Below are 16803 nucleotides of genomic sequence, written 5' to 3'. Positions count from 1 at the left end.
GTGAGTGAGCTGGCAGAGAGAGAGAGGCTAAGCCAGGGATTCCGGTTACACAGGCAGGGTCTGCCTGATGAGGACCGCCTGGGTGGTCCAATCACATTGGCCTGCCAAAATCAGACATGCACACAAGTAGTTTTTGCTGATGATAAACTGAATGGAACAGAATTGTTTCTAAAACAAAGTTCTCTCTTAGTCACCTTTGGATATACTTTCTTGTGTAATAAGGTAAATAGGTGGCATTCTAGATGGCACACCCTGAATTTTGTCTAATCCTGAATACTTCTACAGGGGTATGTGTGTCTGTGTGTCTGTGTCTGTCATTGGTCATGCATGTTGCAACAACAGCAACAAAAACACTGGATAGGCACTGGTCTCTTCTAACCATCAGTCAGTCCCTGTTGCTGGGCCACCTGACACTCATCCACAGCTTTGGCCCTGTACCAGATTTAGCGACAAATCCCGTTTCCAGCTGAAGGCTTTGAGAAGCCCTATTTCAGTAGTTCAGGGGACACAGGTTACCCTGTGATTTGTCTTGCTCTGATCAAATACCCTGGTTCTGACTTCTGGGCTTCTGCCTTCATCCTGACACAGTCTCAGTTCTGATTCCCTCCTGTAGGACCTGAGTCCTAGATTGCTCAGTATTCTGCCCCTGCCTCCATCACCTGACCAGGACCCTGGTCTCTTCAAAATCAGGACACTAATTTGCTTATGTCTATTTTCCCCAGTAGCGTACCTGAAATGCAGACCAAGCTGGGAGCTTGCTACCTGCCCCTTGGTCTTGTCAGGCCCACACTGCCAATCTGGGTCACGTATACTGTTCTTCCCAGCATCTCCCCACCACTCCACCACTGCCCATAATCATATATGCTCCACTTATGGGACATCTATCTTTTGCTACCTTCCAGACCTTTCTAACCCTGAATCTCTCTAAATTACTATGTCACCTGTTGCTACTCTGAGGACCTGTGTGGATTACTGCAGCTCTGTCTGGCAGACTTCTGCCCACTGACTTTGATTGGGTGCCAGTTACAAAGCCTAGCACACAGCAGGGTGACAGGGAGACAGTGTGGTGTGGTGGAATGAGCATGATATGAGCCTGGGCATCCCGAGTAGATCTGGGTTCAAATCCTTACTCCTTCATTTGCTTAAGTTTCTTAATTCCTCTAGAACTCAAAAGGATTGTTGAGAGGATTATTTGAGATGATATGTCTGGCAAATTTTAGTAGTTATTTAATAAAATACAAAATTTAGTATTTAATAAGATACATCTGCCTTTCTTTCCTGCACTTATATATTTTTTAACAGATTTATTGGGATATAATTCACATATCATTCAACCCACTGGTTTGAAGGGTATAATTCAATGGTTTTTAAAATATTCACTGGACTTAGACTCCTTAAAATGCAATTATAGCATAAGGGATATGAGGTTCAAAAACAGTTTAAAAACTAAGGATTCTAGTCAGCTATAAGTTTACATAAATCAATCGTGTGGTGCCATTGCACTGCCCAAAAAGCTTATGTGCTATTGGGCTGTACTGACACATATGATGAGAATAAGACAAGCAATGGTTCCACATTATTCTGAGCCACAATGTGTTAAGTCATTGGGCCTATTTTAAGAGGAATGTGGCGCACGTCCAGAGAAACACGAAAAGGGTGATGAGAAACTGCAAAGACTGTAGGAGCTGGTGATATTTGTCCTGAAAACGTAAAGCCATCCTCAGTTAGCTCTAGGGCTGTCATTTGGGAAATAAGTGAATGTATTTTCTGTTTCCTTTCTAGGCAAGAACCTCAATAGGTGAATTTAAGTTAACAACAAGCAGATTTTGACATGACATAAGGAACAATTAGAGTTGGATTGTTCCTTACTAACCTGAAATTCTTTATTTAATAGAAACCTCTCTATTCACAAGTCAGAGAGTAATGTCTTATAGAGCTCTTACTCTGTTATACGTTATGCTCAGGTGGGCAAAATGATCCAGTAGGTCAACTCTTCTTTATTCAAGGTCATCTGGCTTGGGTTTGTCTAGTAGTCCATTCTTTCTCTTATTTTTCATTTCCACTTTCTGCTTTTTGATCTGAGGAAAGAGAAAAGGAAGCCCCAAATTGTCAATATGGATATTTTATGAGTAGTTCTGATGATAATGGAAATATTCCTAAAATTCCTAAAATAAGACTTTGGCATTACCCAAACAGGAGATTGTGCTCATTTCTTCACCATTCTGTGTAAAGTGACTTCATCTTAGTACTTGACATTGGCCTTGGTGGCAACATTTATGGAAATTTGCAAACACTACAGATCAGCAACACAACTCTCCCCCAGCCCATTTTCCAGTGCTTCACTGCTCCAGTCTGTGCTACCCAATGACTACCAAGCTGGCACTATTAATAATGAATGCAGACCTTGTACTAGATTTTTGGACTAAATGTTTCTAGAAAAAATATATCTGAGCCAATGGTATTTACTTTCATGTAAGGGCAATTTGGAATTTAAGTAGTTTAATATAGTTAACTAGTTTCTGATGAGTGGACTATTTAGGGGAAAATATTTGTGGAATACTACACTTTCCCTACTGCCTTCTAGGCCACACCTCTTTTTCCTTGAGGAAAACCCATAATAACCATGGTCTGCACAGCTACTTATGGAGTGATTGTGAGACGGTCTAGGAAGACATCTCCAGGACAAAGGCCCTCAGGAAACAGAAAGATAAAGCTCCCTGCTGGCCAGTGCTTGTCCTGCACAAGTGGCTCCTTGTGCCATCTGTTGGATTTTGAAAGAACAATCTCTCAGCTTTTGATTAAAGGTAAAACTCCTGCAAACATTTTCTGCAGATGGAACGTATTCACAATCTTCCTTAAGGCAGAACTATTGTAAAAACATTGCATTTTACAAGTCATTATGAAGGAAATCACCATCAGCCCAAGATTTCCAGAGCCAACTGATTTCTATATCTTCAAGCTCCTGCAATTACAACTGAGCATTTATTGAGTACTCACAGTATACTATCCACTTTACAAGCATTATCTCACTTTATATTTATTTAACCTTACGAAATAGGTATAAATATTTTCATTTTACAGATGGAGAAACAACTTAACGAGGTTAGGTGGCTATTAAGAGTTAAAAAGTCTCTGTGCTTCTGGGAAACAGAGTTTATATGACCTACTGCTTTGTAAATAGCAGACATTTCATAAATAGTTGAATAAGCTTTTTAATGTGAATAAATAAAATACCATTCTTAATACTTTGAACCCTTTGGGTCATTAGCCTTTCAATCAGCCTTTATCTAATAGTAAACCAGAATGATTTCATTTATTTTGCCTGTGCACACTTTCCAAGGGAAGAGCTCTCTTTAATATCTCACCAACCCTAACATAATTTAGGATTATTTCCCCAATTTTAGAAACAAGTTAACTAAGGCTTAGCCAGAATTAAGTGGTCTTTTGATCTTTTCATCACACCAGGTTGAGGAAGAGGAAAGGTCAAAGGCATGCATCATGAAGAATCTAGTAAAGTTACAACTGGAATAGAAGAGTTCCAGATAAATTACAGGTGCAATAGTTAATCCTCAAAGAATGACCACCAAGTCAGTTACATTGCGTGTGGCACTCAGTGGACACATTCCTGTGCCTATTATGCACTGTACTAGGCATGAGGGAAGATGAGACCAAATCCTGACCTTAAGAAGCTTGTGGACTTCTAGGGAAGAGAAGACATAGACACATAAACACAAGGAGATGAAATTACAGTACAGGAACATAAAACGAAAGACCACACAAGACAGCAATGGTTATTAAGCAATGACTAATGTAGGCAATAAGTGCTGCAGGAGTTCAGAAAAGGGAGAGGTTACATTTGTTTCAATTTTTGCTTACCTCAGCATCTTCATAAAACATCTTCACTATGAGCTATGGGAAGACAATGAAGTTTGAGCGAGCACCTGGCCTCTAAGTAGCTCACTTTCTTCCCTGGAGACTCAGGCAGATAGTGAGAGGATTTGCAGGAAGCAATAGGTGGCAAGATGAGGACAGCAGAGGCCTGGTCATCAAGGCAGGCAAGACAGTGCTGGGAGGTCTCACCTGACTACTGAGTCTGGATACTAATTAATGTTTTCTTTTTCTCGGCATTTTTCCTATTTCTACCTTTAAGCAGGAGTAGCCTGTATCTCTTTCTGGGCTTTGCTTTTGAAAATTTTGAGGCCTCAGGAGAACTTAGAGCAGTAGTTCTCAACCTTGGCTCCTCATGATACCACCTGGGGAGTTTCAAAAGATACTGCTACCTGGGTACCACCCCCAAATACTCTAATTTAGTTGACGTAGGATGTTCCTTTACTGGTTCTAATGTGCAACCAAATTGGAGTATCATTGACTTAAAGGATTCTTAGGTGTAGTTAGAGAGAATGAGATTTGCTGTAATGAGCAAAATATCTTGGAGAAGAGGGGAAAAGGGGAGCTTCCCTGCTCCAATTGAGAAAAACAGCCTTGATTTGTTATCCCGGACTGGTAGGAATCTAGATTCTGGCTACCCGACAGCCCCACAGGGGTTGGCAGGAAGACTCCAGAGAGAATGGCAGTGTGGTGTATCTAGGCCAGTATTCTCACACTGGGATGTGCACAGGAATCACCAGGGGATCTTGTTAAAATGCAGATTCTGACTCAAAAGGTCTGGGGTGGGGCCCGTGGGTCTGCATTTCCAAAAAGTTTCTAGGTTTTCCCAGTGCTGCTGGTCAACAAATGGCAAATATCTGCATGTTCAGGACTCTAGGCAGTCTCCCTTAAGATTCCCATATCCATCTCAAGCCATGACATGTTAAAGGGTTCCACAGGCAGGGACAATGGACATCCCTGGGGTGACTTGGTTGGATTGATGACCGAGGAGCAGATGGACCCCATTTGAAAAGCCTTCAAGGCTAAAATAAAAAGGAGCCCATCTGAGCAGGGGATCTCCATGTCTGGGTTCTGGCAGATCACAGATGGCCCATTCAAAATGGGCAACTGAAGATAGAGTCATGTAGGGACTATTTACAAGGTTGGGACATGGTTGGCAGAAACCAACAAAAAATTGTGAGACACCACCTCTCAGGCAGAAGGGCCAAAAGGAGAGGAATTGGTGATTGGAATCCCATGAGGCTTGCGGGGAAGGGACACCTGAAGCAACTGTTACTGACAGAGAAACACAGCCACTTGTGAGAAAATAGCCCATCAAGGATAAATCCAGGGGAATAAATAATTCCAATACTGCTCTTCTCCTACCCTGTGATTTCCTACAGATGCCTCCTATTGGCCTAACCCAACTAGAAACCAGAGGGCAAGAGAACCCAGCTGCTATAGCCCATCAGAGTCAGATTCCTGGGCACAGATTGGGTAGCTTAAACAATAGACATTTATTTCTCACAGTTCTGGAGGCTGGGAAGTCCAAGATTAAGGGCGTCAGCAGATTTGGTGTCTGGAGAGAGCTGACCTCCTTGTAAATAGATGGCTGTCTTCTCACTGTCCTTATGTGGCAGAAGGGAACTCTCTGGGGCCTCATTTATAAGAGCACTAATCCCATTCATGGGGTTCTACCTCCCAAATGCCTCACTTCCCAATATCATCATATTGGGGGTCAGGATTCAACATATGAATTTGGTACGGGGGAGAGGGACACACAAACATTCAGTCTATAGCACCAGCCCAATAAGGGCTCAGCCTCAGTCAGAAATAAAGTTGGTATGGAAAATAAAGAAAATAACAGCACAGTCTGCATCTGAGACTCTTACCCCTTATAGAAGGGAGTTTACGTGAGAGTGTTAAATATCTTCATGAATGACATGGATTTGAACCCCTAAAATGGAGCTTTTGGGACAATGGCTGTGACCCTGTTGAAGAACTGGTGTGTACAGAAGAGGTGGCCTTTCAGAAGTAGATGTTGATTTCAGAAATGTGTTGAGATTAAGTCACATGTGCTTTGAAACCTGCCAACAGGTGAACAATAGAAGAAAAAAAGAATGCAGCCTTGTTATAGTTTGCTAATGACACAGATTTCTCTGAAATTCTCAGAAAAAATACTCAGAAAGGCAGGAGTGTGAAAAGTTATTTAGGGCCCCACCTCACACCCCAACTTTCTTAAAAACAAAACTTAACTAAACCTCTGACCATCTTTCTGAAAAGAAAGGCACAAGCCTGAGGAACTCTAACCCAAGGGAAAATGGGATCTGACCTATTTAGAACCAGTCTTGGCCAGCTTGAAATTTAGCATGAGTTGGGTTCCCGGTTTACCTCAAACACCGGTGAGTTTTCCCAGTGTGTGAAGTTGGTAAAGGGGGAAAGGGGAGGAGATAGCTGCACACTTCTGAGGTGAAGGGAGCCAGGTGCTGCCTGGGAGAGTTCAGCAGCACTTCTCAGATCTGGCCAGAGAGAACAGCTGGAGAGTTCTCAGGCAGTGAAAAGAACTCCAGCTGGCATTTTATGGTTCTCTGGGAAGCCAGGTGGGAGCTCCTCCTGCAGGATCCCTGAGAATAGGCTACCAAGGCAAAGGGACTCTGGGTCCCTGCATCTGCCTGCATGTCTCTTCATCTGCCATCAGTGCAAGGACCTAGGGGACATTTTAGGAGAAACTGAACTCTGGAGGAGGAGGCAGAGTTATAAATAGAGTTCAGGTTTTCTTGCCCTTGAGAGTTTTATTTCTCATGCTACCACAGTTTCTCAGAAGTTGGAGGGTTTTGACACTGTACTGGGCATTGGTTAAGGAACTGAAGCAATAACTAGGCCTGATCATTAGAAGTTGTTCTGAGATCTACTACACATCAAGTGCCAAAAGAAATTCCAGGTTAATTAAAAAGTTAAAGGATAGCCCAGCCGGGCATGGCTCAGCGGTTGAGCGTCGACCTAGAATCCAGGCAATCGGGGTTCGATTCCTGGTCAGGGCACATGCCCAGGTTGCGGGCTTGATCCCCAGTTGGGGGCATGCAGGAGGCAGCTGATCAATGACTCTCTCATCATTGATGTTTCTGTCTCTCTCTCTCCCTCTCCTTCCCTCTCTCTGAAATCAATAAAGATATATTTAAAAAAAAAAAAAAGTTAAAGGATATCACAACAAAAGAATTAGAAGTATAGGTAAATTTTTAGCCGATCCTAAGGTGGCCAAGGCCTGTCTAAAAAAGGAAAAACCAATAGGTTTAAAATATACAGGCATACCTCAGAGATATTGTGTGCTTGGTTCCAGACCACTGTAACAAAGTGAGTATTGCAATAAAGAGAGACCTAATCCTTTTACTGGTGGAGGGTCTTGTCTTCCATTTGTAAAGCATGCGACACCTGTGATGTGCAATAAAGCAAGATGCAATAAAATGAGTTATACCTGTAGTATACAGTATTTTTTGTGTGTATATATATACAATTAAAACTTACTGTATGATTTTTAAATCACACAAAAAAAGGATAAAATTAATAGAAAACAAATTGGGAAAATATTTGGTTAGTATCTTTAATACAGAAGAACACATAAGAAAGAAATAGATGGTCAACCCAACAGAAAAGTGCTAGTGAGCAATAAGCATATGGAAAATATTAAATTAATACAACAGTGAAATATGACAAAATACCGTATAGTTTTTCTGGATTGACTGAGATAGGGAAAAACATAATATCCAATATTGCCAGGGATGCCAAAAAGGGGGCATTTTCAAACATTTGCATCTGGAATGTAAATTGTTTTGACTTTCCTGGAGGGGTAATTTGGTAGTTTATATTACAAACCTTAAAATGTGCCTAACTTTTACCCCAGCAATCCCTCCTCTAGAAATTTATCCTAAGGAAATAATCAAGGATGTGCACAAAGACTTAGCTACAAGAATGTTTACTACACCGTTATTTTAACAGTGAAAAGTTGGGGGTTGGGAGTATTGACTATTAAGATTTGACAGAGTTAGGTGGGGGGTACATGGGTCTTCATTACTGTATTAGTTTTCTATTGTTGCTGTAACAAATTACCATAAAGTTAGTGGCTCAAAACAACACACATTTGTTATCTTACAGTTCTGTAGTTCAGTCTGACCCAGGTCTCACTGTCAAAGCTGAAGTCCCGGCTCCGGAACGTGTCCCTTCTGGAGGCTGGAGGGGAGAGTACATTTCCTTGCCTTTTCCCGCTTCTGGGGGCCGCTCACATTCCTTGGCTCAGGGCCCCCTTCTTCCAACTTCAAAGCCAGCAACACAGCATCTCTCAGACCCTTCTTCATCACCACATCTTTTCCTTTTATTTTCTTTTTCTGTCTTCCTCTTCCACTTTTAAGGACCCTTGTGATTACATTGGGCCTACCCAGAGAACCCAGCCTAATTCTCCTGGTTTAAAGCCAGCCGATTAGTAACCTTAGCTCGCCTCGCCATGTAACTACAGGTCCTGGGAATTAGGGCACCGACGTCTTTCTGGGCCGTTATTCTGCCTACACAATTGTATTATTCTATGTACTTATCCGTCTGAAAATATTTATCAATATTTAAAGTATTAAATATTTAAGAACCCAAACCTAATTCATACTGAGCGTACGGATGAAAGGAGGATGTGCCCATTAAAAGTCATAATTAGGAAAACATGTCGTAACATGGGACGATCTTCATTATTACAGTAAGTGGAGGGAGGAACAAGTCTCAAAAGGAATATGCACAAGATGCCAGTTATGTTAAAACCCCAAGCAAATCTCTATGTAAGTGAATTTAAAAAAAAAAAAGTCTGACAGGACATAGGTCAAAATGTTAAAAATGTTTATCTCCGCACGGTGACTTTAGTTTTGTTTTTTTCTGCATTTTTCAAAACACGTGTTATACGTTTATTATTTTTGCGATGTAGAAAAACAGGCGATTGCGAGCGTCTCCCGAGGACCACCTTCTGGTCTCCTCGCTTCAGTCCCATTCCCTCTCGCTCGGCCTCAGCTCGTCCTCCGCGAGGCCGCTGCACAGCCGTGACAAGCCGCCTTTCGGGCCGAGCTGCCCTCTGCAGAGCCCGCTCCCCTCCGGGGCCGGGAAGGAGCCCCGGGTGAAGCATGGCGGCGACCCCGAGCTTCCCGAAGACTTGCTCAGGGCGAAGCAAACCCGACGCGCGAAGAACTTAACCGGTGTCTTGGCAGCTGGATGCGGCGTACAGGAGCCTCTCTCATAATCTCGCTGGCACACGTTAATAGTTTTAATTAAGGAGACTGTTTTTAATACACAGAAGAGCTGAGGGCGGCGGCCGAGCGAACCGAGAGCGGACGGGGCTCGGCGGCCGGGCCGTGAGGAGCGGCCCCCGGGGTTCCGCGAGGCCGCGCGCACTCCCCTGCCCGCGGCCGACGCCCGAGGCGGCTTCCCGGCGGGCACACACCCCCTCAGTCCGGCCTGGGCCATCGCTGGTCCGGAGCGGAGCCCGACGGCCCAGCCCCGGAGCCCGTGAGGTTCGCCGAGTCTGGGACCTCGGATTGGCACGACCCTCAAACCCCTCCCCGCGGGCCCCGGCCGGAGCCGTACCCCCACCACCGAGAGGAGCGCCTAGAGCGGACAGCCCGCGCCCGCCGCTCCGCCCCGCCCCTCCCAGCCTCCTCTATCCCGGAAGTTGATGCTGCCTGCCAGATCGCGTGTTGCTCGCCGAGGGTGTCGTCTCAGAGATCCTGACGCGCTAGGCTTGCGAGAGGATCAACATGCCTGTGAGTTGTTTACTTTCCGTTAGGGCTTCTCAGAGCGTCGAGGGGCCGGGGGCGGGTAGGCCCGACGGCTCCGCGGGCCCGCGGGGCTCCGTGCGCGACGCGGCCGGGATCGCGCGGCTTCTTTGCGCGTGGCGTACTTGTTTGGATTTGCCTGGGCGGCGAGGCTCGTCCGGCCGAGCCAGGGCGGGGAGTGGGGGAGGTTCTGGGCCGCCCTAGGCTGCGAACTGGAGTCGGTGGCCAAGGAGGGGACAGCTCCCCGCTCTGGCTTTTTGGTGGGCGCCCGCGAGGCCGTGATCTTTGGAATCCTTTTGACTCTCATTGAACTTCGTGGTTCTCGCCCCATCTGCCTTCTCTCGGAAAGCGATTTTCTGCCATTTGCCTTTTTAAAACTGACTCCGCAGTTGCCTTACACAGTAACTCCATGAGGGACAGGCACGCTTCAGGCGCTCAGAGCTCCTGTCAGATCAGATGTTGAACCCCGATCCGCCTCAGCGATTTTCCTCTCGGCGGTCCGGGGTCGGGGGCGCGTTCTTAGCACCGCAGTTCGTTTTAACTGGAGACTGTTACTCAGTTAAGAGGAACCGGGCGAACCGTACCATATGTTTCCTGATCGTCAGGAGAACAAAAGCACTATGAAAAGTCCTGATGAAAGTGAATAAGCTTTAAAAAATAGCACCGAAGTATTGCCTCTGCTGAGTATGACGGGTTATTTCAGCATGTGTATTTCACGTATGGCTGAATCTGCCGGTGTTGTGGTTTAATTCCAGTAGTAATACTATGCTTTTTTACTCAGTTGGCTAGAGATCTACTACATCCGTCCTTGGAAGAGGAAAAGAAAAAACATAAAAAGAAACGGCTAGTTCAAAGTCCAAATTCTTATTTCATGGATGTAAAATGTCCAGGTAAAATTTCAAATTTAATTCCTTTCCCGATGAAAATTGCTGAAGGAATTGCTAGTGTGCTGTGTATATTTGATACATTAGGACCCTCTGTTGAGTAGAAGTGGGATTACAGAATTGGATATTTTCATAAGAAACGTATTCAGACCACGGTAGAAACATTTTGGGGGGGGAGGGGGTGAAGATGGGACTCGAAAGGGAATGTGACATTTGATTTCCTAAGTCTTTAAGCTAATAAGATGATGAGTTTTCTTTTTCATGATGCGATGGAAAGTATGTTGATTCTTTTCATTGCATCATGTGCTGCCCAGTATGGTGGCCATTAGCTGTATGAGTGGCTACTGAACACTTGAAATGTGGCTAGTAAAAATGTAAATATTTCATAAGTGTAAAATATACACCAGATTTTGAAGGTGTAGCACCCCTCTCCCCCCCCCCCCCGTATTGGTTACATGTTGAAACGATAATATTTAACCATTTTGTTGGTACTAGAAAAGTTTGTTACATATGTGGCTTGCAATATTGCAATAACACTAAAGTACTTAATCTTTTACAAGGTCTTTACTAGAAATATGTTGAACAAGTGCTGTGTTTTCTTCTGCCTTTCACTTTTAACAGTGCCCTTTTTTTAGGTTGCTACAAGATCACCACAGTTTTCAGCCATGCTCAGACGGTGGTTCTTTGTGTAGGTTGTTCAACAGTGTTGTGCCAGCCGACAGGAGGAAAGGCTAGACTCACGGAAGGTATATCATTTGGCATTTTCTAACCCAGTGATGAGATTTGATGATTGTAAATGTCTCTATCTTTACTAAAATCCAGTTTCAAAGAAATCTTAAATTCATGATTACCAAAATAATTTTGTCTTTTCACTGTGTACTCTTTCAGTAAAGAGTCCCCTGTCCAATTTGACCTTGCAAAGAACTCCTTTGAATATTATTTTTCTTAGTTTAAAACACCTAATTCTGTTGTATTTAATCACTTAGTTTGCCTAATTTGAAATATTAAACATAAATCAGAATGGAGCAAAAGAATAACTACATAGGACATGGATTTTTTTAAAAACATAGGAGTTAAACATTTCCTTGTAAATATTTTGTTTCATATGTATATGATACATGAGACTTAAGACAGTTTTTGTCATTGCTAGCCGAGTAATATAATATATAAATTTAAATGCTAGAGATTTGATATGTCTGAGTAACTACTTAATGGTTAATATAAAAATATAATTTTAATTCCTCTTTCACTTTTGTGCAGTAAGGAAAAAAATAATTATGTATCTAGTTTTCTATAGTATGACTTGTGGATTTAGAATTCCATATGATATTTGAAACTTGCTTGTGATATTTTGGGGACCTGTGAATTCTATGTTGTTCTCGCTGGAAGAGTTAAAAGTGGATTGATAACAAATTCAAGATCTGTTTGATATGACCTGGTAAGATATATGTATGAAATTAAGATACTTGCAAGATTTCCAAAACCTTTATATCCTGCCCATATTAAAGTTTTAACTGATGAGTTCAGGCTCATGGTCCTAAGTAGACTCCATTATAGCATTTGAGCAACAGGAGTGACAGTTATAGTCACATCAGAGCAAATTCAAATATAAATGATTTATGATAGCAAATTTCTGGTATAAAAGGATAAATAACCTATGCATGAATATTAATATAATATTCTTAAAAATGCAAATTTTTTACTTAAGTACTTTTTGCTGTTAAAACTCTACCAATAGGCTTTTGTAATTCCATTGCAGGGTGTTCATTTAGAAGAAAGCAGCACTAATGACCCACACAGCCTCCTGAATTTGTGTTATATCACAGAAAGCCTTATCAGTTCAATAATTCTAGTTAATCTACCAGGATAATGTGATTACATTTAATTTTGTAAGTATACAACAGTGATCTCCTATTTTGGTGTCAGTTTTTCAATAAAGTTTTGATTATGGGCAAATTCCCTCTTTTTCCTTTTTATTCCAAAGTGTGTGTGCATGCTATACATTAATATATACTTTGTATGTGAATTGGGTTTAAACATTAAAAAAAATGTATTCTAATTTGTTAGTGCTTCATTTCAATAGAAGAAACCCTATTTGATTTTCACTCCTTTTCCAAATTTCTGTGAATGGAGCTAAATAATTAAAAATGGAAAGAAGCCCATTATTGGTTAATTCTTAATATAGTTTTGCTATTAAAACTATGGTAACGAATTTTAGAAGTATATATTTAATATAACAATCACAGTGTAATGCCTTGGATTTATGTGGTCCTAATATACAGCATAATTGGGACTGTATTTGGGGTCTGAGTTATAGGAAGCTCCTTTTGGGGTAGAAAATTTGAGAGGAGGAATCAGAAGTAGCATGATTTACCCTGGGGTGTCATGACGGGATGGTAGATGATATTGAATTCTCTGGTCTACACAGGTAAGCACTCCTGACTACACGTGTGTGGAGTGGCTCTGGTGTCTCATTGTCATTTTTATAGTTTATGAAATGATCTGGGGATTTTGGAATTGGAGTGTATCTTTCCTTCTTTGGCCACAGTACAATTCCTCTGGAGGTCTGACATCCAAATTGGATCTCTTGGGGCTAAAATCAAGGTGTTGGTGGGGCTATGTTTCTTCTGGAGGCTCTAGGGAAGAGCCTGTTTTCTTGTCTCTTCCAGCTTTTAGAGACCTCCTGCATTTCTTGTTTCATGACTCCACATCACTTCTCTGACTGATTTCTCACCTTCCTTTTACAAGGAATTGGGCTCACCCACATAATCCAGTATAATTTCGCTATGTCATGGTCCTTGATTTAATTATATCTGCAAAAACCCTTTTGCTATGTAAGGCAACGTATTTATAGGTTCTGGGGGCTAGGATGTGGACATTTTTAGGGGCCATTGTTCTGCCTATTACAGAATACAAAATTTTAAAATTCTACCCCAGATTTGAAAACTGAAATTGTGGAAATATGTCTATAATTTTTAATGGAAAGAAACTGAAATCTTTGGGAGGGTTAGAGTTCATTATTGCATTTTACAAAGAAAGAACATTACTTTGATAGAATAATGACCTCATCTTGTAACCTTTTAGGATTTTCTCTCTCCATTTTCACAACTATAGGCATAAAGAATTATATCAATTGAAGATATTTGCTATTGATTCAGGCTCAAGTAGCCTTTGAATCTTGTTTGTAAGGGCATACCAGAAAAACTAGCTTTCTTAGTTTAACTCTGTTCTACCTGTCTGGCTGAGTTCTGTCCCCCTGCAGTACCAAGTCTACTGTTATTTTCTTGCCTAGCAAAGCCTCACCTTAGGAAAAAAATTAGAGTAGTTCTGTCAGATTTAGTTAAAAGCCTGCATTTAAAGTTTTCCTTAGAGAAGCAGTTTTAGTTTTGATTATTCTGCAGGAACAGAAATTGGAGCTGCCACTGACTTCTGGACCAAGAGCTCAGCACACATCAGCTTTAGCCCTGCTCAGTGTTTTGTGTTTGTGTTAAGTCCATGAATGTCGTTTTCATTTTTTTATTTCACATTTTAATCCTCACCCTTTCATTGATTTTTTTTTTTTTTTTTTGAGAGAAAGAGGGAGGGAGAGAAACATTGGTTGGTTGCCTCCCGTATATGCCATGACTGGGGATTGAACCAATAACCTAGGTGTGTGCCCTGGCTGGGATTTGAACCCACGACCTTTTGGTGTACGGGGCGATGCTCAAACCAACTGATCCACCCGGCCAGGGCACTTACTTCACATTTTATATATCATGCTATGTATTTAAAAGAGGAGATGCATAAAAGCATGACCACTGTGTCATCTTTGTGTATTAATAATAAAAGTTGTGCATATTTCTTCATTTGCAGCCAGATTTACTAATTAAAATCCCAATATATGTTTATTTTTGTGCCTTTTATTGGATCTATTAATTTTTAGAGACTTTTTCTTTTTTCCTTTTTTATGAGAAGGCAAGATAATGGTTAGAACAATTTTTAGAGTCAGGTATACCTGGGATTGAAACAAGTTCAAATGGTTAATCATTGTGTGACCTTTGGCAAAATAAGGATAATAATTTCTACTTAGTAGGGTTGTTTTGAAAATAAAATGAGACAACATATACAGAGTGCTTAGCACAATGCCTAAAACATAGTGCCTATTAGTAGTATTTAGCCTGGCTGGAGTGGCTCGGTTGGAGCATCATCCTGTGCACCCAAAGGTTGTAGGTTCAATTCCAAGTCAGGGCACATACCTGGGTTGTGGGTTCGATCCCCAGTTGGTGAGTGTATGGATGTTTCTCACATCAATGTTTCTCTCTCTCCCTCTCTCTAAGCATGTCCTCAGGTGAGAATTAAATTTTTTAAAAAAGTATTTATTTAAATAAAAAGATCCTATCCAAGTACTTTTAAGTTCTTTTTCACCCAAATTATTTACCTACCTGTTATCACACCAGAGTATAGTTGTGTTAACTGTTGTTGCAAAACAAGCCACATAAAATTTAGTGGCTTAAAATAATGATTTATTATTTCTCATGATTCTGTGGGTGGTTCTCACCTGGGATCACTCATGTGGCTGCATTCAGCTGGAGGCTCAACTGGTCTAGGTCCAAAATGGCTTTGGTCACATGTCTGGCAGCTGGGGCATCTCAGTTCTCCAGGAAGCTATTATGGCTTCTGTATTACCTGGCAGCATTGGGGTAGTGTTCTTAGAGGGTGAAAACAAGCTTGAAGGCCTCCTAAAGCTAAGCTCTGGAACTTGTGCAGCATCATTTCCACTACATTCTGTGGGTCAAAGAAGCCACAATCAGCCCAGATTCAAGGGAGTGGAGGAACAGGTTCCACCACTGGCTGGGAAGAGCAGCAAAATCACCTTGCAAAGGAGCATGCCCAATGGATGGGAGGAATTTGTGGCCATTAAATAGTTGACCACACTTATGGAGAACTCCAGTATTTATCAAGATTATTCATTCCATAACCCATGCTCATGTCCACAATCAATTCTAAAGAAATGCTTTATTTGTTTTTCCTATTCTGGGTGATGACAGAATATAACTGGGAAATTTACATTAGAGGAAACCCAATAAACACATGAAAATATGTTTAACTTCACTAACAATAGGGAAACACAGGGAAAAACAATCAGATACCATTTCCCATCCATTGTATAGTCAAAAATTAAAAGTCAGTTAAAGTATTGGCATATAAACAATGGAATTAGGTCCAACCATATAAAATTGTGCATATTTGCCCTGGCCCATTTGGCTCATTGATTAGAGCACTGGCCCACGGACTGAAGGGCCCCAGAATAGATTCCTGCCAAGGGCACGTACCTTGGTTACAGGCTTGATCCCCGGCCCCGGTGGGGGTGCCTCAGGAGGCAACCAATCGACGTGTCTCCCTCACATTGATGTTTTCTCTCTGTCCCTTCCATCTCCCTTCCACTCTCTCTGAAAATGGAAAAAATAATGAGGATTAAAAAAAAAAAATTGCATATTTAAGTAGTTTTTACTTACAAAAACAGCAATTTCACGTTTCAACCCAAGAAAAGGGTGTTCCTTACAGCATTGCCTATAATAATTAAAATAAAATAAAATGGATGGTATAATGATGTAGTCATACAGTGTAATATTTTAGAGCAGTTAAAATAAACTGGGTTTATATTTGTCAACTTGACCATATCACAAAAACGTGTCAAAAAGGCAATGTAGAACACATGTATACTATGATACTATTTGTAGAAATGTAGATAATACAAGTTAATGCTATGTATTAGATGTGTATACATATACATTCCTATGAAAGTATTAAGGAACTGGAAAGATATATATCAACTCCTGATAGTAGTTGCCAGTAGGGCAGAAGGAGTGGGACTGAGTGGTTGTTAAAGGGACCCTCAGCTTTACGTTTTATTATTTTTTTTAAATGAAGAAAATTTGACTAACATTTTAAGTTCTGGGTATTTGGAGTACATAGGCATTTACCATGTAGATCTTTTATGCTCTCTAGTATATTTTTTTAATTGCACAAAATAAAAGATCAATTTATTACAAATAATTTGTAGCCAGTGATCACCTTGACAAGTAAATTTGAGAAAAAAGAACAAAAACACAAACTTGTGTCCAGTTCTCTTGATTCTTTTCCTCAATATTAAGGATCAGCCACAACGGAGATACCATTTTGGGAGATGTGGACATTCACTGATACAGTTTCTAACAGTATTAAGTAAGAAAAGAATAGACATTATCATGGCAAAAAATATCTAAGACAAGAAT

At 41.4% G+C, this 16803-nt stretch overlaps 1 protein-coding gene and 1 long non-coding RNA gene across 2 annotated transcripts; one reads left to right on the top strand and one right to left on the bottom strand.

The window, feature by feature from the left end:
- Positions 1-1691: 1691 nt before the first annotated feature.
- Positions 1692-9533, bottom strand: LOC308547724. The gene is made up of 3 exons (XR_013997541.1): positions 8047-9533; positions 7177-7296; positions 1692-2078 (listed from the first exon to the last, which is right to left on the bottom strand). It is a non-coding gene; the product is annotated as an uncharacterized lncRNA (long non-coding RNA).
- Positions 9534-9553: 20 nt separating this feature from the next.
- RPS27L (ribosomal protein S27 like) lies at positions 9554-12507 on the top strand. The gene is made up of 4 exons (XM_081118482.1): positions 9554-9653; positions 10447-10555; positions 11185-11295; positions 12309-12507. The coding sequence occupies exons 1-4, from the start codon at positions 9648-9650 to the stop codon at positions 12335-12337; spliced, it is 255 nt and encodes an 84-aa protein (XP_080974608.1). The 5' UTR covers positions 9554-9647; the 3' UTR covers positions 12338-12507.
- Positions 12508-16803: the final 4296 nt, after the last annotated feature.

The sequence above is a fragment of the Miniopterus schreibersii genome (assembly GCF_964146895.1).
Source record: "Miniopterus schreibersii genome assembly, chromosome: 1".
Classification (NCBI taxonomy): domain Eukaryota; kingdom Metazoa; phylum Chordata; class Mammalia; order Chiroptera; family Miniopteridae; genus Miniopterus; species Miniopterus schreibersii.
Note: the sequence above shows the minus strand (reverse complement) of the source record. Positions and strands in the feature narration are given on the sequence as shown.